The sequence below is a fragment of the Orycteropus afer genome, unplaced genomic scaffold (assembly GCF_000298275.1).
Source record: "Orycteropus afer afer isolate SDZICR_OR568_19922 unplaced genomic scaffold, OryAfe1.0 scaffold00370, whole genome shotgun sequence".
NCBI lineage: Eukaryota > Metazoa > Chordata > Mammalia > Tubulidentata > Orycteropodidae > Orycteropus > Orycteropus afer.
In genome coordinates, this window is record NW_006921957.1 from 1,013,145 (window position 1) to 1,037,844 (window position 24,700).

Sequence of the window (24,700 nt, forward strand, 5' to 3'; positions counted from 1 at the left end):
AGAGATTACATGGGAACCTTAGTAGGCAGTGAGTTTATGTTAATAAGGTAGAAACAGCTCAGAAAAGGAGGGTGGGAATGGTTGCAGAAACTCAAAAGAATGTAGTCAAATGAATTGTATGTATAGAAACTGTTAAGGCGCTATAAGTTTTGCTGTGTATATTAACAACAACAAATTAAAAGAAATCGAGCCAGGTTAGGGTCCCCTTGACTACATGGCCCAAGGTATTCATAGGGACTGGATTCTAGGACAGAGGCCATGTCGAGCTATAGACTGAATTGGTGAAGGATCTCTTTGTCTATACCAAAGTTTTCTCAATATCAGCGCTATTGACTTCTCAGTCTGGATAATTATTTGGTGTGGAGTTTGGCCTGTGTGTTGTATGATGTCTAGCAGCATCACTGGTTTCTTCCCATTAGATACCAGTAAAGAGCTCTAGTGGCGCAAAAGTTAAGCGTTTGGCTGTTAACCAAAAAGTAGGCAGTTTGAACCCACTGGCTGCTCCGCAGGAGAAGCGCCCTGGCAGTCTGCTCTCATGAAGATAACAGCCTAGAAAACCCTATGGGTGCAGTTCTGTTCTGTCACATGGGGTTGCTGTGAGTCGGAATCCACTTGATGGGACACAGCAGATGATAGGAGTACTCTACCCCCCAGTCATGGCAATCAAAAATGCCCCCAGATATTGCCTAATGTCCCATGGAGGGCAAAATTGCCCTGGGTTGGAAACCATTGGTCTACACCACCTCTTGCTGCCTTCATTATGCTGTACAAATATGGAGAAGTGGGGAGGGGACGATCAGAGAGGATTTCACGGTGATGGGCCACTTGAGCTGAGTTCTGCAGGGTGAGTGGGTGGCTGGGGCAGGAGGAGGGCATTCTTTCCAGTAGAGAGAACAGCAGTTGCGGAGGCCTGGAGGCAGCAGAGTTGGTGAGCATTAACCCATGGGGGGCCCCGCTCCTGTAGGAAGTAGGGCTAGTGGTTTAAGGGTTGTGACTGCAGGAAGATTTTCAATCTTCCGCTCTAGGAGCTGGGCCTCTGCTGAGCCTTTTGCTACCCCTGGGAGACTTTGGGATCCTCCTCCTGCCAGGCCTGTCCTCCTAATCTCCCCTTCTACTCTCAGGGGAGATAAGCTAAGGGCTACAAGGGGGTGGAGGGTGCAGTCTGGCTGGAGGGAGACCCAGTGCCAGATCCAGGAGGGAGGGCTGTTTCTGGCTCTGCTCTCAGATTCTGTTAAAACCAGCTGGAGCAGGGAAAGCAGCCTCATCCTCCTCCTGCTGGCCACCTCCTTCCTTGGGGCCAGGGTCGTGACTAAGACTGTGATTTATTCCCGTCATAATCCAGCGGTTGGTTTGGTGAGAGTTGGAAACATGTTGGTTTTCCCTTCCCAAGTGTAACAAGGCCTGCTTCCGCCTCCGCGGCCGCTGCTGCAATGCCACGCGGTGAACTGTCCGGGACATGACAAAAGGGCTCGGTTAGCTGTCCACTGGTTAGAAGATGAACGGCTCCCAGCTCTGCCTGCCCTCGTGGTCCTCAGTGCCCATGTTCTGGCCTCTCCCCCTAGGACTTTTGCTCTGTAGGCCTCTGGGTACCACCTTGTGCTGATATATATTTCTGGGTCCCAACCTCCTGGAAGTCAGTGTCCTGGCCTGGGGAAGAGGACCAAAGGAGGCTGTATGAACAGGTGGTATTTGGAGACTAATTAATATTTGTGAATAATAACGTGTGCCTAAGGGAAACAAATCAATCTGTGTTTGTATATTCATGAGGAGGGCTTGGGAATGATCCCAGCTGTTCTTCAGCCAGGGAACCCCCCCATCTCTGGCATCATACTCTCCCTTGGGCCCCCACATTGAGGCTGGCAGGATGGTTAGGGTGGCTGCATGGAGGCGACAGGGTTCTGGGTAACACACATTTTCCATGACGTTTGTATGTGAGTCCCGGAGCTTGGTGTAGTGCCTGCTCCTTCCTTTTCTCTCAAAACAGTAATTCCCAGACTCTTAGATTTCACAAGCCAGTACAATTTCCAAAAGTACTTGGGAACCAGACATGGGTTGGCAATTTTTTATTTTGCCAAGTAAGGACATTATAAAAAAACAACTGCTATCTGCTATCACGATCATTTCATACAAGAAAGGACGTTTTAACACCAAGGACAAAATTTGAGAATAAAGGACAGTTCTTCCCAAGAAAGGACAGTTGGCAGCTTTACCCTGACATAGCAAAGATAAAGGATATGTTAAAACCATTTTGAATGTGGAAAAATTACATTCAATTATACCCTACAGTATCATACTGTATGTAATTGTTTTTCTGTCCAAGTATGTCAGTTTGGTAGAACCTGTGGTCCACGGTGCAATTCTGAGATGAGCTTGAATGTCCAACTGTTCAGGCCTTGTTTTTATCTCAGTCATTGAAAGCCCAGACTCACCCAGCCTTTCTGGCAGCATGGATGCTTTGCTCTTAACACTGTTACAATCAATTCAGAAGGTTCTGGCAACCCCAGCCAGGCTAGCCATGGTTCTGCCTCCCTGCTGCTCTCCCACCTTCTCTTCACAGGTGTCTCTGAGCACTCAGGGAGGAGACAGAGTGAGGTAGACCTGAGGTCAGCCCTTCAGATCCATGGCTGCCCTGGCCAGAGAGTGGCCTGAACTGCATGACACTTAGGGCAGGCTTTGTGCACAGAAGACAGCCTGCTCACACCAGGAGCCAGTGAGGGAGTGGCCCTGGCTCAGGCAACTATGTGGTTGTTGTAGTAGTTCGCTGAGAATGTGTCCATGTTTGTGTGTCCCTTTTTTCTCCCTATGTTTCTGGGTGCTCATGTCCCTGTGTCCATGGGCCAGTGGGAAAAACTCTCTAGGGAGGCATGTTGTTTGTTTTCAGCCTCTCCACCTTCATCTGTCCTACTTTCTGGATCTGAACAAAGTTTTCTGAGCACCCAAGAGCCAGATCCACAGGGGAAACCCTGCAATCCCCAAGTAAGGGCCACTTATCTGTGTCACCTTGGGCATGAGAGTGTAAAAGACCTCTATAGAGAAGTATGCTCCAATCAGGGTTCTCTGACACTTGGGGCTGGAATCTCCTCTAAGACTATATACCACATGGATGTCTGGGAGTTTTATCCCCTCAATGGCTATGCTAGAGAATCACACCCTTTTAATACTGGTACCAGAGTCTGACTGCCCCATGATGTCTATAAAAGGGAGTTACACCTCTCTTAGTATCGTGAGGAATTACAACCCTATAACGTCCATATCAGGCAGCTATACCCCCATGATGTTGGTCCTCACTGTCTACACCTGTTGGTTGTTTGCACCAGGGAGGTGCACTGCTGTGATTACTTACCAAGGCAGCTACAGAGGGTTAAGCCTCTATGACAGTCATATTGGGGAGTTAAAACCGCATGATGATGGTGCTGTGTGGTTGTATCCCCACCCACCGAAATGATGACTGTGCTGGGGGTAATGCCCCAATGATGTCTGCATTGGGGAGTTAAAAAAAAAAAAAAAAAAACAGTTGCTGGTGTCATCCGATGTGTTTCAGAGTAGAACTGTGCTCCAGAGGATTTTCAGGTGCTGATTTTTGGGAGTATCACTAGGCCTTTCATCCTAGGCGACTCTGGGTGGACTCAAACCTCCTCCACCTTGGAGTTAGCAGTGAGCACATTACCCAGTTGCACTACGCGGGGACTCCCACTGGGGAGCTGCACACCTGTAACATTTGTACCTGGAATTTAAACCTCTGTGTATTCTACTAGGGAGTTATACCCCATGGTGTCTGAACTAGACCACTCTACTCCTTGCTGTTTGGTACAACACACCACTGAACTATAAACCTATGATACCTGTACCAAGATGGGATGGTTGTATCGGGACCATAAACCCTTAATAGCCTGGGCTGGGTAACTCACTACCTGATGCCTGCTAGCAAGTTGAATTCTGTGGTTGGCTGCACTGCAGCACCACAGTGCCAGGATGACCAAGCCCAGACAGGGCCTTAGTGATATGTGGCCTCCATCCTGATGTGGCCATGCAGGGCATTCAGGTAGCTGGGTCTCGTCTGGTCTTAGTCACCTGAGCTCTTTGATCACTAAGCAGAACCCCAGGTATGATGGTGACTGGGCTGGATGCCCATCACGCCCCTTCACTTTTCTTGTTTTTGCTTCTCAGCTCCTGTCTCAGACTATTGGGAAGGTCCAAGACAGGGGACCTCTCCCACCCCTTTCCCTTTGTGTTCAGCACCATTGCTCCTTTACCTCTGTCCTCCTGGATTCTATCTCACTTGAGACAAGTGTGCAAGTTCCAAGAAGGACCAGAGCTACCTTTGAACCTTGTACCTTCATGTTCACCTGTCCTGTCACCTCCTTGCATATTCTCTTACCATTGTGGGTCCACTGTTCCCTGGGTCTGATCACAACTCTACTGCCTGAGTCTGTGGGTATCACTCAATTATACTCTATAGTATCATATTGTATGTAATTATTTTCCTCCAGGTGCATTCACCATCACTCTCACTCTCCTATAATGCTGTGTTATTCAGAGCATTAATGAGGGACTTAATCACCACCCCCAGCCTGGAGCAAGGTGTGATCAGAGCTGGTGGGTACTAGTCTCCTAAAGCCCCCTGGCTGGGGAACCTGGAGTGAGACTCTCCAGAGCTTACTGCCAAGGTGGAAATGACAGTAGTGTATCAGTACTGGATGGTGTGGCCACGCTGCCACCAGGGGAGGCTTCATACCAGGCAGAGGAACCTCAGAAGCAAAGGTCTGGAGATGGCACAGACATCCTGGGATGCGTGTCTCAGCCCAGATGTCAAGCAAGTGGCTTCTGCAGTTCGGTTTGTGCCCTCCCCTCTCCATCCTTAACCTGCTCAGAGCTTCCATGGCAAGGGCAGATGGGCAGTGAGCATTGAATCTTAAGGCCCAGCACCCCTGTTGCTGGTCACTAGGGCCTTCCTGTGGTTTCCCTTTGGAGTGGGAAGGTGCCATGGGAATTGGGTAGGAAGAGGGTGCTCAGGTGGGGCAGCTGCAGCTTGTTGAGAGCACGCCCTGGCGAGCCTGGGCAGATTGTGGCTTTGGCTTCTAGCCTCTGATACCTGGATCCCTGCTGCTGCTAACAAGTCTGTGCTGTGGGGCCTGTGCTCAGCATGCGGGGTCTGGCCTCCTGCCACCCCACCATCTCCTCCCTCCCTCCCTGCTGAGGAGAGGAGGGGCAGAAGGATGCCCCAGGGGACTGTGGAGTCCCAGCAGGCCTGTGTGGGTACTGCTCCCTGCCTCTGACTGTCTTGTCTTTGTTCTGTCTCACCTGTGTGTCTCTGTCTCTGACCCTGTCCCCCTTCTCCTGCCATCTCCCCTTATGGGGGTTATTTGGAAGCTTAGGGTCTGGGATGGAATCTCTGTATCCCTGGTCTCATTAGGCTCCCACTCCCCTGCAGGATTCTGAGAGTGACCTAAAAGCCTCTTGGACTCTGTCTTCCTATAGTGGGACTGCTGAGTTAACCCTGTGGTCACTGGAGGATCATTGAGGAGCCTGGGTGGTCACAGGGTCAAAAGTTCTGGTGATCATTGCACAGGTCGAGTATATGTGTGGGTATCTGTTGAACTAGGTTCTGGGTATGAGTGGTGGTCTGGGTGGGTCAGTGGGAGCCAGGAGGTGGCATGGGTGGGCAGGAGAGGTATTGGTGGATACCAGCTAACTGGCTCTGCCCTTCTCTCCATCACAGGTCTGATTGTCCTGGGCTGTGACTGGCTGTGGTGCTGGAGCCCTGGATGGCCCCTGAGCCAGCCCCAGGGAGGACGATGGTGCCCCTTGTGCCTGTACTCGTGATGCTTGGTTTGGTGGCAGGTGCCTATGGCGACAGTAAGTCTGACCCCTCAAGGTGTAGTATCTCCCAGGGCAAAAGGTGGTATTCCTCCTAGCTGCAGGATGAGGAACAGGACCTGAATGAGACACAGGGTAGCCAGATACACCTCTGAGACCTTCTTCTGTCCTGTTGTGTTATGTGCTGTTGAGTGGGACCCAACTCATAGTGACCCCTCCTTGGGTTTCCGAGGCAGTCACTACAGAAGTAGATTGTCCCATCTTCCTTCCAAGGAGTGGCTGGTGGATTTGAACCGCCAGCCTTCTGATTAGCAGTCAAATGCCTTAGGCACTATGCTACCAGAGTTCCTTCTGTCCTGTTGTTGTTGTTGTTGTTATGTGCCGTCGAGTCGGCCCCGACTCATAGCGACCCCTCCTTGGGTTTCCGAGGCAGTATCACTACAGAAGTAGGATTGCCCAACCTTCCTTCCGAGGAGTGGCTGGTGGGTTTGAACCGCCAGCCTTCTGGTTAGCAGTCAAGTGCTTTAGCCACTATGCTACCAGAGAGCTGTCCTAGAGAACCTTATTTTGAGAGCCCCTTCCAAGAAGTACCCCAGCCCCACTGCTTCTTGGGAGCATCCTGTGGAATGTGTGGGGCATATCTAAGTGTGACCCTGTTTTATGTGGTTGGGGTGAGACGTGTCCTGGATTCATGTGGTATGTGTGTGTGATGTTCCCAGGTATGTGCTGTGTCCACCACTGCAGATGCGTGTGGATGCACACAGTGTGAGCCATGTCCAGGGGTTGGTGTGGGAATAGGAGGGCAGCACTGGGATCTGTGTGTGGACATGGGAATGGAATACCAGATTTGTCTACAGGTCCAGAGGGAGCTCAGAAGCCAGAACCATCCAGAGCTCAGGATCCAAATATGGGGACACTGAGCCCCTCTTCCACTTTCACCAGGAACCTTCAAGGCAAAGGGGCATCTCCCCTCCTCCTAACCTCTTAGCCTGTTAATTGAGGGAAGATTGCACTTGGCCAGCAGAAAGCTAAGCACCTTCAATGCCCCTGTTGTGTGAGTGTGTGTGTAGGGGGATATTGTCCCCTACCCTAGATCCAACTCTGAACTTTGGTCCCTTTCCTGCCGCCCATCCCCCTGCCTGATACTAGAAGACTGGCCGCAGCCGCCCTGTCGCCATGGTTACCACTGCTTGGTTACTGGTTGGAGGCGGGGCACAGGGCAGATTTAGCCAATCTGCAGTCCGAGGGGGAGGGGCGAGGTCGGAGCCAAGGTCCCTGGGGGAAGGGGCTGTTCCTAGGCTGCCTGGAGCCCAGAGATGGCCAAGGACCAACCCAGAGGTCAGCCTGGAATCAGCAGGCCAAAAGGCTTCCCCCAACCCCTGTCTCCCAGTCTGGGCACAGATCTCTCTCCAGGCTCTGGGTCCTAATTAATTATCTGGGACCAGATCTGGAGGCGAGTGGGACTAGAGCAGCCCCGCCCTTTGTCCTCAGAAGCTGGGCCCTAGGTGGAGCTAGAAGGGAAAGGGGAAAAGGAAGGCATTCCTCCCAAGGGGTAAAGGTAGGGGGTACTGAGGTGTCAGCAGTGAGAAGGCGGGGCAAGTAGAGTAGGGTTGGGGGTCTAGATTGGGGAGGTCAGGTGAGGGGAAAGGGCAAGGGTGCTCCAGGCCTGGTTGGGGCTGGTGGGAGAGGGCTTGAAACTGCAGGGACAAGTGGGGATAGAAGTCCTCAGCAGGTGTGAGTCAGGTCTTGGAGGGAAGGGTGAGGCTCCAGGGCAGGGGGAGGATTGCCCAGCTTGGCTTTAAGAGACTGCATATCAATAATGGTGGTACAACATGATAAATGTAATCAGTGTCCCCAAGCTATAAATTTGGAAGTTATTGGTGAATGTCTTGTGTATGTTTTCACCACAATAAAACTAAAAAAAAAAGAAAGAGAGAGACTACATATCCTGCGGGAATGACCTTATTCCCCCTCTTACCAGATTCAACATGCCCTAACCTGTACCCCCACCCTCTACCCCCTACCCCCAAACCTGCTCCTCTTCCCATGTTCTCTCTCCTGGTCAGAGACGTGGGCCTCCTTTTAGCCTACTCCTCTCATACTCCACATCTAATGCATTACCAAGTTGTGTTGTTTCTACCATGTTTGGGATGCATCCATGTTTCTCTCTCCACCGCCTTCGTTCAAGCCACCCTCAGCTTTTGCATGTACAGGCTCCTGATGGTTTTCCTGCCTCCAGTCACTTCCCTCATAATCCATCCTCCATTTTCAAGTGAGAGTCATGTTTCAGAATGAAAGCCTAATATTGCACTCCTCGGTTGAAAACCCTTCACCCCCTCCACCCTATTGCCATCAGGATCAACTCTAGGGATCTTAGCCCTTCCTCCTCCCATCCCTGCCAGTCCCTTCGTTCACTCTTCTCCTACACCTCCACCTTACTGACTTTTCAGTTGCTGGCATGTTCTCTGGTGTCCAGGCTTTTCTGTTCCTCTGTTTTCTCTGCTTGGCGCATCCTTCCCCAGTCCCTGTACCTGACCAGTTCCTGCTCACCTGGAGCCATCACTTCCTCCAGGAGCCAACTTGATCCCCAGCCTGGGTCACGTGCCACTCCTCTGCACCCCACCCCCAACCCCCTTAAATCGCACGGTTGTAAGTGTCTGTTCGAATCTGTCTGTCCCATTAGATTGTGAGTCCTGGGTGGCTGGGCCATTGTCTAACTCAGGGCCTGGCATGTGGTAGGTGCTTACAACTGTCAATCAGTGGGTGTTTGAGTGAAGGAATGAGACCAGGCCTGTCCTCCAGCAGGGATTGAGGGGCACAGGGAAGAATTTTGGGAGCCAAGTCCAGGAATGTTCTTGTTTGTCCTTTGGGATCAGAGCCCAATGACCAGTGTCTTTAAGATAGCAACCAGGTGAAGAAGCTGAAATCCTGTCTCATCCAATGTGGTGGGGTTCAGGTGAGGTAGGCTTTCCTCTACAGTAGTGAACTGTGGGACAGGGGCCTGGGCTAGGGCCGTGGTGACCTGGCCCTGGGAGGCAGGGTCTGTCCCTCAGGCCTGCCTTAAGCTAAACACACTTTTGAATCTGTCTCCCCACCATGGCCAGACCTGGGCTGAGCTTGGGAGCTTCTAGCCAGGGGCAAGCGGCCAAACGGGTGCAGGGCTGCTGAAGAAGGTAGGGTAGGCGCCCCAGAGAATTGACGACCAGAGCAGTGAAGCGCAGAGCGGCCAAATGTGTTTCTATAGGCCTCTTAACGAGACAAATGAATGGGGGCCCTGGCCTCTGAGGGAGTGGAGGGAAGGGGGGTGGAGAAGCAGCTGCCAAGAGTTAGCCCGTAGGCCTGGCATCAGTGCTGAGTCAGCTCCAATGGAAACCCCAGGCGCACCAGGCTGGATCCCTCTCAGCATAGCTACCCTAGCCCAGGGCCCTGTGGCTTCTCATAAAGGGGAAGCTTTGGGTCAGGTGGTCCTGAGCCAGGAAGGGGTTTGTGATGATCTGATGTGTGTGTCAGATGCTCGGCTGGAAAGAATCCACACCTGTGGCCTTCAGAGCCCACAATGTGGAGGCTCAGGCTGATACAGAGACTATACCACAGAGTGTACTGTCATGGGGGCCATTGTCACAGAGGCCATGACCTAAACATCTTGGGAAGGGGATGGGAGATATTTTGGAAGAAGGGTGGCTAGAAAGGCGAGCAGGCATTTGTTAATGTTGAGGGGGGTATATAATGAAGTAAGCTTGAGAGGAAGAAGCAAGAGTGGGCCTAGGCTTCTCCATGGAGCTCACGGGAGTACCACAATGAGAACCGTCCCCCTCCATTCCCCAGGCAGCATGTTGCAGGGACAGGGATGCATGATGGTGCGAGTGGGGGGCCTGGATGTGGTCTAGTTACTTGAAATCACCAGACTGGAGGAGCCGGTGGGGGCAGCTTCAGAGGTAGGTAGGCCAGGGCCTGAGCAGCTATGTCCCACTCCCCATCCAAGCCTGTGAAGCTAGCCTTGTGGCAGGGAGCTACACACAGGCTCTGCAATGCCCTCCCCCTCGTTCTCATGAACAGGAAGGGCCTGGTGGCCTGTCTAGAACTCTGCCCTCCCTGTGAGACTTCTGTCAGGTTGCTTTCTCTCTCGAGGCCTATTTTCCTATTGCACAATGGTGGTAAGCACACCTACCTGGAAAGGTTAACTGAGGTCATATGGACCAGGCACCTGGCATCTAATATGTACTCCCTCATGGAGGCATGACCTGAGGCTCACTCTTTGTTCCCCAGGAACCCAGGGTTGTCTCTGAGGGGGTGGTGGGGACCCTGCGGGGTCACCTGGAGCAGTCACAGGAGCCAGCCTTAATGAGTCCCCAGCTCATTAGGTGGTTCAGTGCCTGGGAAATCTGCTCTCCAGGAGCTCCCTCCCTGTTCTCTTGGTCCCTCCCTGTCCCTGGCTTCGCTCTTTGCTTCCACGTCTGCGCTTTACTTCCGGGTGCTGTCTGTTGTGTGCATGTGCATGTCCTCCACAGGGAAGGCACAAAATAGCAGTCAGTCTCCCCATGGAGGAGCCTTGGAGGTGGCCCAGTTTGGCTGTCCCCCAGGCTGGAACCCTGTAACCTCACCGGGAGGTGTGGGCCCCCAGGCCAGTTCCACTTGTTTCCTTTCCCACCTCTCCTGGGCTCTGCAGCCTGTATCCTCCTGAGAATATTGAGCAGGGCAGAGTCCCAGGGCGTACCGCTGGGACCTGCTGTCCAAAGGGCTGTGCCACCCATGCCCTCCGCCTAGCGGGAAGGAGAGAAAGAGGATGGAAGAGAAAAGGTGGAGCTACACTCTGGGGCGTCAGACTGGGTGAGGTGCATAGTTTCCGAATGTGCCCAGCCACAGAACTTTTCTGTTGGGAAAGGAGTATGGCAGGAGGTCCCTCCCAGCATGAGCAGACAGCCCCCTATTGGCCTAGATCTGAAAGTTGTGTTCAGACCTTCACCAAACTCAGATGTCAGGCATTGGGCACAGAGGTAAACAGTAGCCCATTTCTGCCAGCCTGCCTGGGGCCTCTCCAATCACTGTGGGATGTGATTGGTGCTGAAATAAGAAACTAGTCAGTGGGGACACAGGACAGGCTTCTAAAGTAGCTTGGGAGGTTGGACACATGAGTGTTTCCCAGTTGGAGATGTTAGCAGGGCACGGGCAAAAGCAAGTAGGTATGGAAGGGCCAGGCCTGGGAGGTGAGTGATAAGACCACAGGGACCGAGGTGGGTCCATCTCATTCCTGACTTGGCCCATAATAAAAAAAAAAAAAAAACTGCTGTCAAGTCAGTTCTGACTCATGGTAAATGCCATGTGTGTTGGAGTAAAAAAGGTGCTCAAAAAGTACTTGCTGAGCCAGTAAACAAGATGAGCCTGGAGAGGCTAGCAGGAGCAAGTTTGGGGAGGAGAATGGGGAGGCAGGTACAGGGACAAGGGACAACGTTTGCAGCAGAGAGAGTCGTGCTCAGCTTTGCGCTCTTCATAGAGATTCTCCTGGTGAACAGTACATGGGGCAAGGGCTTGGCAGGGCTTTGGGATAAGGCTGAGAGGTGGGGTGTGGTGTTGGTGCTGTTTGTGAGTTGCCCTCGGGATGGTGTAGGGGCTGGATTGAATGAAAGCAGAGGACAAGGCCTACTGAGGAAAGGGGCCTACCCATCACCCTCTGGGCTATACAAGACATGGGCAGCATTGCCAATCTTGCCTGAGTCTGTTGGGTAGGTGGGCTGGGAGGGACACTGGCTTCAAAGGTGAGGGGATGGGGTAGATCTGCCTCCTCATCAGCCCCAGGCGTTGGGCACAATCCAACCTCCACGCTATTTTCAGGTCTTTCCCCTTCCCATACCTGGCTCTCCTGCCCAGCTTCTCTGGTTCTTTGTTTGGCGAGGAGGCCCCGCCCCACTCTGTCCCCAGGCGGACTCACTAGCCATTCTGGTTCAACAGGTTCCAGCCTCTGGTTTCTGTTGCAGACAGAAGCTGGAGGGGGACTTTATACCAGGGTTTCTGTCCTTGGCAGTGAGAGGTTCTTCTGGTGTGTGAGGGGCTGCAGTCTCCATCTTTCTGAGGCATTCCTGCATTAGTTCATTCATTCATTCAGTACATGTTATTGGGGCACTCTTGGGTGCCAGAGCACTGGGGAAGGGCAGGAAGCCAGGCAGACATGGTCTCTGCCTTCCTGGAGTTACTTTCCAGATGAGGAAGCAAATAATCAACCAAAAAAGTATAGAAATCATAACCTCACACACATATATAACAAACTGTAGGCAATGCTATGAGAGAAGCCGAGGGAGTTAAGGAGGAGCCTAAGACCAGGAACTGAACTTGTGTGTGTGTGTGGGGGGGTGTCAGAAAGGTTTACGAGGAAGTGATGTTTAAATTGAAATCAGAAGGGTGAAGGGGAGTTGGCAGGTGAAGAGGTGGACTAAGAGGTTCTTGACAGAAGGAACTTCTTGTGCAAAGGCCCTGTGGCTGCAAGGAATATTCCTTATTCAAAATGAAAGCCAGGGCTTCGAGGAGAGTGGCCAGGTCAGGCCTGACAGGACCTTGTCTGTGATAATAAATCAAAAACCAAACTCAGTGCAGTTGAGTCAATTTCAATTCATAGCAACTACTCCTTGGGTTTCTGAGGTGGTATCACTATGGAAGTAGATTGCCCAACCTTCCCTCCTAGCAGTGGCTGGTGGGTTTGAACTACCAGCCTTCTGGTTGGCAGCCAGATGCTTTAGGCACTACGCTACCAGAGCTCCTGTCCCTGATAATTCTGAAAGCAGTAGTGGGAGGCCTTTGGAAGCTTTTGATTAGGGGAAGAAGCGGACTGTTCACTCTGGCTGCTGAATAGAGAGAGTGGACTGGAGGAGGCAGGACTGGAGGCAGGGATAGTAACTAGTTTATTAGGCCAGTAGGCTGTCCAGTCAGGAAAAGATGGATTATGGTGGTAGCATTGTAGACAAACTGTGAGAAGCTGCCGTCTGGAAGTCACCAGGTGTAGGGGAAGGTGCTCAGTGGGGGAGGGGGACACAGAGAAGCTCCCACTGGAGCTGGAGTAGGCAGAGTCCTGTCTGAGAAGACCTATCTAAAAGGACCAGCAAACAATGACAGGCTCTGCAGACAACTGCAGACTGAGAGAGTCTGGCTCCTTCAAAATACAGTCAAGGGAATGGAAAGGTAAACTGAGGAGTTCTGGAGCATTTGTGTCATCCCATGTCACTCTGGTCCCTGCCAGGCTTATGTGTTTCCCGTCTAAGACTGCCACTACACCCATGCCTGCCCTGGCCCTCTGGGCCAGCTGTCCCTCTTCTACTCTAGGTACTCCAAGAGAGAGTTATGTGGGTCCCTGTTTTTCTTCCTTTAGGGAAGGGTTATATGTTTGTTACAGTATGGTGAGCTGGGGCTTTGGAACCTGCCTGGCTCCATCCCCAAGTCATTCTGTGACTTTTCAGTCTCTTAACCCTCTGAGCCTCCATTTTCCCATCCCTAAAATGGGGATGATAATGTCATCTGTCTCACGGGATTGTTTTAAGATTAATAGTGCAATGATGACTAACCTCACTGTCCACTGTGTGTCCAGCCTGTGCAAGCAGTTTACAGTCATCTCCTTTCATGCACACAGACTTGTAAGGTGGGACTGTCACTAGCACCATTTTGCAGATGAAAAAATGGAGGCTCAGAGATGGTAGGTGACTTGCTTAATGACATAAACCTCCAGAGCCACTGGGCCCTGGAGGTGCTTGGTAAGGTGAGTTCCCTCCTTTCTCCCTGCAAGGATCACCCTCTGTTCTCTGTACTTTTAGCTGTCACTCCCTGCATCGGTGGTCCCCTTGGGCCCTCCTGTCCTTGGGTGCTCTGCCCTGTTATCCTTCTTCTCTCTACTGCATTCCCTTCCCTCTCCTTTGCTGCTGGTTCCTTCCCCTCAGCATTTAAACATTGCATCTTTTTTTTTTTTTTTTTTTAGCTTTTTATTGTAATTTGGGTGAAAGTTTACAGAGCATATTAGTTTTCCATTCAACAGTTTATACACATTTTTTCATGACATTGATTGCAGTCTCCTCGATGGAACAGCACTCTTCCTGCTTCTTCTCTGGTTTCCCTGTCTCTAGTCATCCTTCTTTCCTGCCCCTTCTTACCTTCTGATCTTTGTTTTTGGGCAAATGTTGCCCTTTTGGTCTTGTATAGTTGATTGATTTGAGGAGCACATTCCTCCTTGGTGTTATTATTCACTTTATAGGCCTGTCTGTTGCTTAGCTGAAAGATGATCTCTGGGGTGGGTTCAGTTCCGGGGCTTGAAGGGTATAGGGGCCACAATCTCAGGGGTTTCACCAGTCTCTCTCAGACCAGTGAGTCTGGTCTTCTTTATTATGATTTTAGGTTTTGTTCTACCTTTTCTTCCCCCTCCCTTTTCTGTCTAGGACCTTCTATTGTGATCCTGATCAGAATGGTTGATAGTGGTAGCTGGGCACCATCTAGTTCTTCTGGTCTCAGGGGAGTGGAGACTGGTTCACGTGCTCCCTTAGTCCTTGGACTAATTGTTTCCGTGGGTCTTTGAATTTCTTACCCCTTCTTTGCTCTGGGTGGGGAAAGACCAATAGTTGCTTCTTACTTAGCTGGCTTCTTGCAAGCTTTTAAGATCTCAGCCACTACTCACCCAAGTAGGATGTAGAATAGTGTCTTTGTGGACTGTGTTATGCCAGTTGATATAGACATCCCCCAAGACTGTGGTCCAAAATCCCCAAGTCCAGTGACTCATTCCTTCAAAGTATTTGGTTGTGGCCAAGAAGTTTTCAGTTCCTGTCTAAAAGGAACTGAAAGTTTTCAGAACTTTGCTCCCTGTATACTCTACCATAACCTGGGATCCCTTTGCAGCACATACAAATTCATACGTAGAAATACCCTGTGCCAAACCTGTATATACTCAACAGTATACTCCTGTTCACCTATTCACATGTCTGCCTATTTGTCTACCCTTAGATATTGTTTGTTACTACTATTATTGCAGGATCATGTGTATAATAGTATTTACCTTTGTTGCTTTTCACCCTTCTGCACTGCCCAGTGTCCTCCCTTGCCTTGGTCATTTTGTGCTGTAAACACTGTGTCTTAAGAAAAAAGAAAACAAAAAATTTAAAACCTTTTTCCAATCTCCATCCCTTCCAGCTGTCGCCATTTCTTTATTTTCCTAGTCACAGCCAGTCTTCTCTAGTCACCTCACTCTCAGCTCTACTCCCTCATCCCTCTCATTCCCCACTAACCACTGACACTGTTCTGGACAAGGTCCCCCACAGTTCCATGTGAACAACGTTGTGCCAGATGTTTTGGAGTCAGATGGTTCTGAGTTGTGCCTGTCACTGGCTGTGCGACCTTGGGCAAGTGACTTGACCTCTCTGAGCCTGTAAACTGGGGATAATAATGATGAAGGACTGAGTGAGATAACAGACATGAAGTACCTGGCACAGAGTGGGTGCTTGGCAAAAGATTGTTGTCGATGAACACACGTTTCTGTGCCAGCCTGGGATCGTTGGCACCAAGCAGGTGGTCTGAAAGGTCATTTCTCACGGTATCAGCCCTTCCTAGAGCTGTTCATTGATCTGACTAATCAGAAATGGATCCGCTGTCAGGATTAACAAGGTGTTGCTATGTCTTAATGAAACCAGATTTCTCTGTTTTGTGACCCTGGGTAGTGGAATTCACAGGATGCGCCCACTTGGACCTGGTGTGTACACCAACGTGATATGGGTATGGCAGGTACAATGGCTAAACTCCCTTCTCTATACCCCTCCCCCACCTCCCTGTGGACACTTTGGGGAGCTGGCCAGGCTGTCAGAAGGCAATAACCAAGCCTGTGGGGCAGGAGTAGGGATGGGCAGCTTTACAGGAAAGCACTCACCTGGGAAGATATCCAGAGATACTTAGGAGCTGGAATGTCTAGGCCTCTGGGACTGCTGGTATGTAGGGGCTGAGGGAGAGGAGGAGTCACAGTTCTGAGTTGAGCCTTGAGCCGTGGGGTGACTGGAGGTGCCATCACCTAGATGGAGAGCAGTGGAGGCGGAATGAGTCTGGAAGGGCGGTGCTGGGGCTCTTCCCCACAGCTCTCCACCATGGCTTTGTCCTAGAGCTTGGAATTGAAAGAGGATGGGAGGCAGATGGGGAGCCGTGGTGGTGCAGTGGTTAAAGCGCTCTGCCAGTAACCGAGAGGTTGGCAGTTCAAACCTACCAACTCTAAGGGAGAAAGTTGTTGCCATCTACTTCCATAAATATTTACAGCTTTGGAAACCTTATGGGGCAATTCACTTCTTTCCTATAGGGTGTATGAGTCAGAATCAACTTGACAGCATGGGTTGGGTTTGGTTTTTTGATAAGAGACAGAAAAATATTTGTTATAGTGTGGACTCCAGACTCAGAACGTCTGGGTTCAGATCTCAGCTCCGCCATTTACCAGCTGTGTCATGTTGGACAAAAAATCCCTTCATTTCTCTGTGCATTGATTTTCTTCTCTATAAACAGAGATGGTATAGCACCCACTTCCATGGTTAAGTAGGGGCAGTGGTAGCTGGGTGATAGAATTCTTGCCTTCAGTATGGAAAACGTGGGTTCAATTCCCAGCTCATGTACCTTGAGCACAGCCACCACCTGTCCATCAGCAGTGTTTTGCGTTTTGCTGTAATGCTGAACAGGTTTCAGTAGAGCTTCTGGACTAAGACTAGGAAGAATGGCCTGGTGAGCTACTTCTGAAAAGTCAGCCAGTGTGAACCCTGAGTCACAGCGATCCGATCCCATTATACATGGGTGTCATGAGCTGGGGGCCAACTCGATGGCAGCTAACATCAACAGCATGTGCATAAGGAGTCCCTGAATGGTGCAGACAGGTAACAAACTTGACTGCTAACCAAAAGGTTGGAAGTTCTGCTCCATCCAAAAATGCCTCAGAAGAAAGGCCTGGTGATACACTTCTGAAAAAATCAGCCACTGAAGACCCTATGAAGTGTAGTTCTACTTTGACACACATCACATACGGGGTTGCCATGAGTCTGAATCAACTTGATAGCAACTTTTACATGTACGTAGGTGTATATATATAAATATATATATATATATATATGTATATGAGTATATGTACATATGTGTATGCACATATATGTGTGTGTATATATATGTTTTTATATTGTTGTTGTTAGGTGCCGTCGAGTCGAATCCAACTCATAGAGACCCCTCCTGGGTTTCTGAGGCAGTATCACTATGGAAGTAGATTGCCCCATCTTCCTTCCGAGGGGTGGCTGGTGGGTTTGAACCACCAGCCTTCTAGTTAGCAGTCAAGTGCCTTAGGCACTGTGCTACCAGAGCTCCTTACATTTTTATATATGTAAATTTAATTTTTCTTAAAGAGTTAACAAATACTTGAATAGCGCACATAGTGAGCACTACAAAAGTGTTAGGTGCAGTTACTATTCTGCATAAGACTTTCTTGTCCCTCTCCCCGCTCCTCCCATGACGACCAGAAATGACCTCCTGTCTCCATCTTTTCCAGGCAAGCCTGTCTTCATTAAGGTCCCTGAGGACCAGACTGGGCTGTCAGGAGGTGTAGCCTCCTTCGTGTGCCAGGCCACAGGGGAGCCCAAGCCACGCATCACATGGATGAAGAAGGGGAAGAAAGTCAGCTCCCAGCGCTTTGAGGTACGTGCTTAGTTAGGTGGGAGGGGGCAGAGGCAGAGGCAGGGCTCAGGGTTTCACTATTCTGGGGGCTGATCCTCTATCCTCTCCCTTTGGTCTCCTTCCCTGAGGGAGAACCACTGACCCTGAGCAGGCTCTTGTGTCCTGAGCAGGCTGTGACTACACGTCTGTCCTCCGGCAGGTAATTGAGTTTGACGACGGGGCAGGGTCAGTGCTGCGGATCCAGCCGTTGCGGGTGCAGCGAGATGAAGCCATCTATGAGTGCACAGCCACCAACAGTCTGGGAGAGATCAACACTAGTGCCAAACTCTCTGTGCTTGAAGGTATGTGCTGAGGAGGGACGTGGGCAGGTAGAGTGATACACAGAGAGTGCCAGGCAGCCCTCTTCCTGCCCTGGGCATTTTGGGAGAAAAGAGGACTAGACTAGCACTTCTAGGGTCAGCAGTGAACAGTGGGCACTGTTGGATCTGGCTAAAGTTCCTTGGCTTGTGCCCTGGGTGGCTGTGTGTAAGGTGTCCATGTTCTTATGCTGAGCCGGCCCATTCCTCAGGTAGGGTCTGGGGTCTGACTTGGGGTGTGGTGCTGTAGCTCAGTGTTCTTTGGGTTCCATGGCTGCTGGCAGAGGATCTGATATGCCGCAGGAGCCTGTCTGTAGGCTTTCCTTCAGACAGCTTTGTTCTCTGTTGCCTCTATGATTGAGGACCCTAGGCTGGGGTCTGGGCTCTAGATTGTAATGCCTCGCCTCACTTACGGCTCTTCTGTTCATTCACAAACATTCCCAGATGATGCCTTGAAGTCCAGAGGGTCATTTAACTGGGACCTCACCCTCAAGGTGCTCATGGTCTCCAATAAGCCCTGCAGAGGGGCATCACAAAGGGCTGCTGAAAGGAGGGAGTTAATACCTGAGGACAAGTGGAAGTTTGTAAGAAAAAGGAGGATTTGGTAGAAGGAACAGCATGTACCAAGGCCCAAAGACAAGAGAAGATAGAGCTTTCAAGGCATCTAGTTCATTCACAGAGGGAAGCAGGGAGAACAGGTTACCATGAGCCTGAAAGAGGTTGGAAGACAGGTTGCACCAAACCAGACTGAGGCATGAAAACTTTCTGGGGACATAGGAACTACCAATGGGCTTGTTAGAGGGGGAAGTGGCAGGAGGAGACCCAGCCCTGGTGGCTTCATTCATCCAGATATGTCTGTGTATGCATTAAAAAAACAGCATTTGATTGTTACTTTATAAATTACGGTACTCATACCTATTCATTCAAAAATTTGTAAAGTATAGATTAATACATAGGAGAAAATGAAAATCATCCATGATCCTACCTCTGTTATTAACATTTGGTTATTAACTTGTAGTCCATTTTATGTGTCTGTCTATCTCTGTCTGGAGTCCCTCGGTGATGCAAATGATGAGTGTGCTTGGCTGCTGACTAAAAGGTTGGAGATTTGAGTCCATCCAGAGGTACCTGGGAAGAAAGGCCTGGCAATCTGATTTCCGAAAAATCAGCCATGGAAAACCCTGTGGAGCACAGTTGTACTGTGACACACGTGGGGCCGCCATGAGTTAGAATGGACTTGGTGACACGTGCTTTGGCAGTTTTTTGGTTATATAAGGCCAGACTTCACTTCTTGTTCTTTGAACATGTTGTCAGGAGGGACCAGTCCCTGGAGAAGGATAAAGTGGAGGGTTAGCAAAAAAGGGGAAGACCTTCAACAAGCTGTATCAACACAGTGGCTGCGGCAGTGGGCTAAAGCATGGCAGTGATTGTGAGGATGGCCTAGGACAGGGCTGTGTTTTGTTCTGTTGTACATAGTGTTGTTGTGAGTTAAAACTGACTCAGAGCACCTAACAACAACAACAGTAAGAAACCCTGGTTAAGCACTCAGCTACTTACCAAAAGATTGGTATTTCAAACCCACCCAGTGGTTCCATGGGAGAAAGACCTGGAAGATCTGTTCCCGTAAAGGTTATAGAAAAGAAAACTCTATGGGACAGTTCCACTCTGTCACAGGGGTTGCCATGAGTCAAACTCAACTTGATGGCAACTAACAACAGCAACATCTATATATGTATAGTAAAAATATGATCACTTTCTGCCCAGTGATTCATACCTTGCTTTTTTTTTTTTTTAAACTTAATTTATTGTGAACATCTTCTTGCCATTAAATATTCTTCTACATCATTATTTTTAATGGCTGTGGATAAACAGTCATGTGGAAGTACCCTAATTTATTTAGCTGTTTCCTATTGCATATGCATTGTTCGCAGTTTTTGGCTTTTATACATAAGGTGCTGTATGTATCAGTGTTGATAAATGTGTTCACCTTCCTGATTATGTGTTTATTCCAGATTCATGGAAGTAGAATTGCTGGGTCAAAGGGCACATGCATTTTTAAACCTTTCACTTATTTCCAGAAGATTGTGTTAGTTTACGCTCCCGCCAGCAGGGCATAAGAAGGCCTCTTTTTTGTACATCCTCACCAGCAGTGGGAATTATCATTAAAAATAAAAAATCTTTGCCAAGTTAATAGGCAAAAAATGGCATCTCAATTTAATTTGCATTTCTTTGATTATAAGAGCAGTTGAACATATTTTCACATTGGCCGTTTTTATGCTGTGGTTTTATGTCTTCACACGTGCATCCATTCAGTAACTCTTTTGTGTCTGTGTGTCTCATTTGAGTTGGTGGGCTCTGCAGCACAGAGAGACAGTGGAGAGCAGTGGTCAAGAGCATGGACTCTCGACCCCTTTACTCACTCACTATATGGCTTCGGGGAAGTGACTACTCCTGTGAGCATCATTTACCCCATCTGTAAACAGGGATGTAACACCTGCCTCCCAGTCTGGGGTGTACTTAAGCACTTTACTGGATTCCATCGTAAATAGTATCTGCTGGTGGGTTGGAAGCTGTACATCCTGAGGCCTAAACATGTGATCTTGCAGTACTTGGCTTCTATGCTAGCTGGGATCATTTGGGTGGTCTTCCCCCCCACTGCCCATACTCACACAGGGACGCATCTGTGGGGTTGGAGCCCAGAGGATAGGCCCTGGACCAGAATCTCTGATTGCTTAGTGCTCTCTGTTACCCCCAACCTAAGTTTCCCTACAGCTTACAAGTATTTTAGCCCTGCCCTACCTCCTGTTGGCATCTACCCCAGCAGGGAGCCATCTGCCCACCCTAGCATTTGAGAGGTAGCTGAAGGACTAGAGCTATGGTTCCTGCCCTGGAAGGAATCCTTTCAGACTCTCTAATTGGGGGAAAAAGGGCCTCCTTGTTATGTTGGAAGAATTTTAAAAAAACCCAAACCTATTGCCATTATGTCATTTCTGAGTCATGGTGACCCTGTGGGTTACAGAGTAGGATTACTCCATAGTGTTTTCTTCACTATAATCTTACACAAGCAGATTGCCAGCTCTTCCTTTCACAGTGCCACTGGGTGGGTTCGAGCCATTGCCCTTTCAGTTAGTAGCCAAAAACAAACTGTTTGTTCCACCAGTGAGGGTGGGGTGTAACTCACTGCCATGGAGTTGATTCCAACTCATAGTGACCCCCTTTGGGAATTCTCCCCCAAATCCCCTCTCCCTCAGCTTTGACCCTGACACTTTCCAGTCATCTTTGGATCCTGAGCACTCTCTTCCCTCACCGTTGCCCTTGACAGCTTTATCTTTTAAAAGGGTGAGGAGGGTGAGTGTGGTCTCTCAGGCCCTACAATGAGAGAGGTTCACACTTGGTAGAGGTCTCTTCATTTGGAAGATCCTTCTTAGATGAGGTTTTCTTTGTCAGGGGCTTGGAGTGTTTGTGCTTCTGGGGTATATGTGGGGGCTTCTGATGAGGCCAGGGAGAGGGTAGGGGCAGCTCCTTGTCCTCCCCATGCTCCCAGTGTGAGGGTGGAGCAGTAGGCCTGAAGGAGCCCCTCCCATTCCTGAAACATAGCACCCGGAAGACTAACTGCTGACTTACCCTGTTGGTCTGTGTAACCTTGACCAACTCTGGGCTTGGCAGAAGGGAGTGGAGCGGGAGGCCTCATAGATGCCAAGGGGTGGAGCCAGAGGGAAGCAGCCTAGCCTAACCAGCCCTGCCCCACCCCACCCCACCCCCATGAAGGCCAGGAAAACTGGGGTGTGTGTAGGAACAGGGTGAAAGGATGGTATGACTGGAGCTCTGGGGTGGGGCCAGAGGAGAGCCAGGCCATTCCTAGGAGGCTACCACAGAGTCTAAGGAGCATGAGGAGAGGATGAAGCTGGTTTGAGGAATCAAGAGTCAGTCCCTTCCCCATGCCATACACGTTGTAGGCACTTCCAAAGGCCCATGCTCACCACACACAGGGCTCTTTGGGAGAGGACCCTAGCTGTCTGGGAAACCTGAGCACAGGTAAGGGATCGGCACACCCACAAAAGAGAACCTGGACATTCAAGTTCATTTGCATGTACTCTGCCCTTGCCTTGTCCCATGCCAGGCCCAGCTTCTGTCACACACAGGTCCCTATCCCAGGCCCTGCTCCACTGCAACCTCTGTGACCCACCCACTCTTTCTCTTAGCCTTTGCACCCCATACCCGATGTGGCCCTACAAGGCCCCGACTGCCCTGTGATGCCTACCTCTTCACCCCTGCCCTGGCTGGTGCCCAGCACCAGCTGGCTGGGGGTAAGCCCGTCCTGAGCTGTGACGAGCACAGGGCCCCGCCGCCCAGCGTTCCTGTCTGAGTGGTAATTGAAGCCATTAGCGCGCCAGCCTCTCCCTCGCCGGGTAATGGCAGGAAAAGCTCTTCTTGCTCTGCACTCTTGAGGCGGCGGCTGAATCACTCCCCCTCCAACCCACCCGCCGCCACTGAGACAGGGAATCTGACATTTTCCCTCACCAGGGAGGGGGAGCAAAGGGGGAGGGGAGGCAGGCCTTTCTCTCCGGCAGGTGAGAGGGACATCTTGGAGCTCCATCAGGAGGTTGTGGAGTCCTCAGGGGAGGTGGGTTCCAGGCCAGGCAAGACTGTGATCAAGAAAGCCCCAGGAAGAGGCCAGACAGCCAGAGGTGTGGGTGGGGTTCTGGTGACTTTGGTAGATTCTGGAAGGGACGAGGAGAAGAAGAGAGTCACTAAGCAGGGATGGCTGTTTCTGACTTTGTTCAAGGGAGCTTGGCTCAGAGGGCTCCAGGTTGGGCAGCAGTGCTTGCCTTGTGCTGAGTGGATGTAGCAGATGACATGTCCCCGTGTGTGGTATAAACACCATGAGCAGTGTGGAAGGCAGTATGTGTATCAAGTGTGTGGTGCTGTATGGACAGCAGGAGCTATGCAGCAGGGAGTGTGTGTGTATGTGTGTGTGATGTCGTGTGTATAGCAGGTGGTATGTTCAGCAAGGGGTATGTGCCTTACAGGCTGTGTGGACAGCAGGGGGTGTGCAGCCACTCTGTGTGTGTGTGTGTGTGTGTGTTGCAGTGTGTATAGTGGGGGGTGTGCACCTTGTGGGCTGTGTGTACAGCAAGGTGGGTGTGCAGCAAACAGCCTGAGCTCAATATGTGGTGTCAGTCTGGTACTGGTAGGAGGTCAGAGATGCCTGTCTGGGTTCATTGTCTCTGGGACCCTACAGGAAAGCTGCTCTGAGCTGCTGGTCAGCAGGAACAGCTGTGCAGAGGTGGAAATGGTTGGGCTGAGCTGTTCTCAGACAGCGTCTGCAGTGGCCTGTCAGTAGTATCTCTGCAGCCAGGCCAGGAGGCTAGGCTTTACCAAGTAGGGCTGCTGCCTCAGTCCTTAGAATCCCCTCCTCTCCTTTCACTCCCCTTTCCAAATCCAGACTCTTTTACCTGTGTTCACCCAGCCTTAGTGGCCATTAACTGACCACAACCACACTCCCATGCCACTGGACTCAGGAATCCACATGCCCACATAGAGATCCTGGCTCTGCATCCTCAGCACAGGCTCTGAGGAGGAGCTGCTCTCAGCCATGTGGGTGGAAGCTGGGGGAACAGGAGCTTCCATGCTGGGCCTAGACCCCAGGGTTCTGCAGCAGCTTTGTACCTGACTAGCATTGGGACCTGTGTGGTGATGAGGGACCTCTTGAGACCTTCTGCCCCCCTAGTGCCTTTGGAAACAGCCCCAGGAACATGAAGCCTGATAAACAGGGTTTGATGCTGTCCTGAGGTGTTCTGGGCTGGGCTGGACCTGGAGCAGTGCCCACAAGGGAGCTTTTATTTGCAGGTGGGTGATTGTTTTCCTGGAAGTCATCTCTCCCTGTTCCAGCCCTCCTCTCTGCCCCAGGCCTGTCTGTTCATCCCACCCTGTGGTGGAATGACCTCGCCCTACCTAGGCCCACACTGACTTTGGGATGTGGGGAGTTTAGATAAAGGGCTACTTTAGGTAGCTTCTCGAGTGGCAAGATACACTCTTTCCTGTTGTCTATTTTTGTGTCTGGGTGGTGGTGGTGTCAGGGGCCATCAAATCGCTTCCGACTCATATTGGCCCCATGTACAAACAGGGCAAAACACTGCCCAATCCTGTGCCAGCTCCACAACCTTTGCGTCTGGGTAGCAGGCCAATTGTATAGGAGCCAAGCCTGTCACTTCCCAGATTTAGAGCCACACAAGATGGGCCCCCCAAACCTGGAACCCTGGGCAGCTGAGGCATAACCTGAGAACATCTGGTCTAGACACTGTGGTCTCTCTGACCCCAGTAGCATTCAGAACCATGGACATGAACCTTTACAGCCAGTTGCTAAAGAGCTCTGGGCCCCAGGCATGAGGATGGGAGGGGGGTCAGGTAGGTGGACACTGCAGGGAGGGACTTGAAGGTTTCCTAGTACCTGGCGTGCCCTTATTTTTTCTAGTTCTGATCTGTCTTCAGATGCCCAAGTGGACTCCCTTCTAAATGGATCCTTCCTTGGAACAGGCTTTACTCACGCCTCATCTGTTACCCGTGGACACTGGGCACCTTTCGTGTACCCAGCCTGGCTGGCCCCCTACCCCTGTATCACAGGTGCTTACAAGGCCCTGTGATGTGCGTGCTCTCTTTGCTCAGTCCCCTCTCCTGCAGCTGTATACCCACAGTGGCTCTGGGAACTGAGATCCTCAGCTGCTGGTCAGATTGGAAGTTTAAAATGCCCCTGGGTGTACACATTCTCCATTCTTGGTAAGGTGTGCTCTTCTTCCCCTCAACCCATCCACTAGTTGCCAGGCTGAAGAACACAGGTTTACTCCTGTGGACATTTGGGAGCAGTGGGAACAACATGATAT

At 50.7% G+C, this 24,700-nt stretch overlaps 1 protein-coding gene across 1 annotated transcript in view; it reads left to right on the forward strand.

The window, feature by feature from the left end:
• The first annotated feature begins 5,765 nt into the window (after positions 1-5,765).
• Positions 5,766-24,700, forward strand: part of PTPRF (protein tyrosine phosphatase receptor type F) — an 86,966-nt gene continuing 68,031 nt past the window's right edge. The window contains exons 1-3 of the mRNA XM_007953048.2: positions 5,766-5,856; positions 17,339-17,484; positions 17,663-17,804. Of these exons, the coding sequence (XP_007951239.1) occupies positions 5,766-5,856; positions 17,339-17,484; positions 17,663-17,804 (379 nt within the window). The remainder of the gene's footprint in view (positions 5,857-17,338; positions 17,485-17,662; positions 17,805-24,700) is intronic.